Here is a 2869-nt window from a genome sequence, read left to right on the forward strand (position 1 = left end):
TCAAGTTTGTGTAATCCATTTACAGCGAAAGGCAGTGGTCGTACTGGTTTAAGTCTAAATTGGTTTTAAGGGTTTTAAATAATTTTCCATGCTGTAATGGTATTATATAGAAACTAATTTTGTATGTTCTGCAGGGGGGAGAACTCAGTTATTTGCATTTTTATTTTGAATAAATATTTATTCAAACCAAAAAATGTTGCATTTTTTTTTTTAGTTGTATATTTTAATAGTTTAAATTTTTAATAATTCTGTATGGGGTGGTAGTATTATTATAGTGATAATCCTTACAAGGGTTGGTTGTTAAAGTAAATCAAATATTTAGTAATGTTTCCGTGATCAATTATAACCAGTGAATCTGTTACATCTCTATACATACTAAAAATATAGAAAATTCTTTGCTAACCTTAATTTGTAGTTAGGACTTTATAATGCTACTCTTTTTTATGAATAGTCTGTCCCCCCCCCCCGCCCCCTCCCCACATAAATAATATATTTTCCTGATGGTGCACTATAAAACACAGTTGTAATTGCGGAAAAGGAATGGCATAGTGATATGTGAAGTGAATGTACAAAATGTTTCGCGATTGTATTAAATCTAAGATAGTTGTAAAATACAAGAAAATAATTTAGTTAGGTACATGGACCTATTATTACTGAATATTATTAATTTAATAAGAAAGTTACAAAACAACTGGATGATGAGACCACAAAGCAGCGAGCAGTGGTAAAAACACGTCAAAAGGCCCAATTCAAAGGTGAATTGGATTTTAGTGCCTGGGTTCCCCAGGTTATTTGAAGCAAATGGGTAAGGAGAGGGTAATCAGAAATTGGTCTATTGTTTCACAAACTTAAATTATTTTCATCGTCAAAAAAATGGAAATGTTATTAAAAAATATTCAAATTCTTGTAACATTAAAAAGTAAGTAAGAACTACCGGTAACTCAATCAATTCAATGCTTTAATGGATTTTTAGTTCCTTCTTTCAACTAGCCACTTTGTCATTCCTGCAGCCAGTTTTATGTTAATTCAATCAATTGACTCTATCATTGTAATGTATTATTTAAAAGGATATTCTTTTGGTCCCAGCTGAATGTGATGAAGCTCGAGTTTGATTTATGCCATTGACTTATTCCACTTAATAGGAATGTAGTCTGATATGAAAACGTGATCAGAGACGAGATATCAATCGTACGGTTATCCAGCCCATTGAATTTTTCAAGAAGGCAGGGTGGAGTAAGGTGGAACCAGGGATTCTTCTGCTTCGAATTTCCAAGGCATATGCAGTGTACGACACTGAAGTCAGTTACTGCCAGGGCCTTAGCTTTCTGGCAGCTTCCTTGCTACTTCATGTAAGTTGATATCTTCTTAGGTTATTTTAACATAAACAGCATTATTTTAAAAATGAAATGTTCATTGTTATTATTTATATTTTTATGTACATATTTAGCTAAATCTGCTTCAATTTGTTCTCAGATGCCAGAGGAACAAGCATTCTGTGTATTACTAAAGTTGATGTATGAACTACGGTCTTCGAGATCTCTACAAAGATGGTTTTGAGTGTCTTTACTTGAGACTGTACCAACTAAACAGACTGATGGAGGTGAGTAAACTATTTATTCCTGACCCCACTCTGAGTCTCACTCTTGTTTATAAATGACCTGTTAATTATATATCAAGTTCATCTTGTGTGCTCTAACTTTGTAACTTCAATAACTATATTTTTTTGACCAAATTTGAACAAAAACATGTTTTGCTTGTGTTTACAGGAGCAAGTGCCAACACTATTACAGCATTTCTCAGACAAGGGAGTGGAGACTCACATGTTCGCCTCTCAATGGTTTCTGACTCTCTTCACAGCCCGCTTCCCTCTATACTTTGTATATCTCATCCTTGATGTGTTTCTGCTTCAAGGAACTGAAACTTTGTTTCAAGTTGCTCTAGCTCTTACTCATTGTAAGTAACTTGAATTATGTACCTATACGTATGATTTTCAAATATGCTAATGCAATAATTAATAAACAATAAATTTGAAACGTAACACGTTCACACTTTAAGTTGAGTACCCTACCAGATTCCATCAAAACTTACTCTATATTGCAGAACCTATAATTTTACTGATTTAAAATTGGGAATTGAAGTGGGGAGAGATATTTATAATTATTAAAGTAAAGACTATTATTACAGACAAGTGGGTGGCTCATCCTTTTCATTAATTATTTTGCTAACACAGTTATTTCTTGTATCACCTGTGACTCAGAATTGCCGCAGTTGTTTCCCTTATTCATGCCAACTTCAGTTGTTGTCATTGTGTGCCAAGTTATCAGCTTCCAAAGTACAGGGTAGATCTTTTAAATTTGTCATGTTTTGGGGCTTTATTCAATAATTTTAATACTGGTCTAATTTAATACAAATGGTATTGCTGCATGAGTTGACTCATGACAGTTAAAAAAACACTGTATTTTTTTCCCTTTCACTTTCACTCCCTCCTTTTATGCCTTATTCTGCCCGTCCTCACATGGGCCACTGGCCTGTGCGAGGATCTTATCAAACAGAATAAGGAGGAGAGTCAATACAGTACAAGATCGATGGTACTGATAAAAAGTGTACTGTCACAGACAGGATTTGAACCTGCGCTATCTCTAACTCGAGACTCAAAGTCCAACGTCTTAGACCGCTCTGCCATCAGCACTCCCAGTATCGGCCACATGAATCACTGTACAGCTCTGTATACTTAATAAAACACAATCTGGTAGTTGCACTAATTTAACTTTGGGCTCAGACAGAAACAATACTCAAAATCAAAAGAGTACTATAATTTAAACTATCAGACGGGAAAGTCCACCATCTTCTTGAATCACTGTTGGGTCAC

At 34.5% G+C, this 2869-nt stretch overlaps 1 protein-coding gene across 1 annotated transcript; it reads left to right on the forward strand.

Moving 5' to 3' along the window:
- Positions 1-1252: 1252 nt before the first annotated feature.
- LOC124374740 (rab GTPase-activating protein 1-like) lies at positions 1253-1953 on the forward strand (the record flags this gene model as incomplete). Its single annotated transcript, XM_046832901.1, has 3 exons — positions 1253-1349; positions 1474-1600; positions 1767-1953. Coding segments are annotated over exons 2-3 (271 nt in total), but the record flags the coding sequence as incomplete, so codon positions are not given.
- Positions 1954-2869: the final 916 nt, after the last annotated feature.

The sequence above is a fragment of the Homalodisca vitripennis genome, unplaced genomic scaffold (genome assembly GCF_021130785.1).
Source record: "Homalodisca vitripennis isolate AUS2020 unplaced genomic scaffold, UT_GWSS_2.1 ScUCBcl_9861;HRSCAF=18497, whole genome shotgun sequence".
Classification (NCBI taxonomy): Eukaryota; Metazoa; Arthropoda; class Insecta; order Hemiptera; family Cicadellidae; genus Homalodisca; species Homalodisca vitripennis.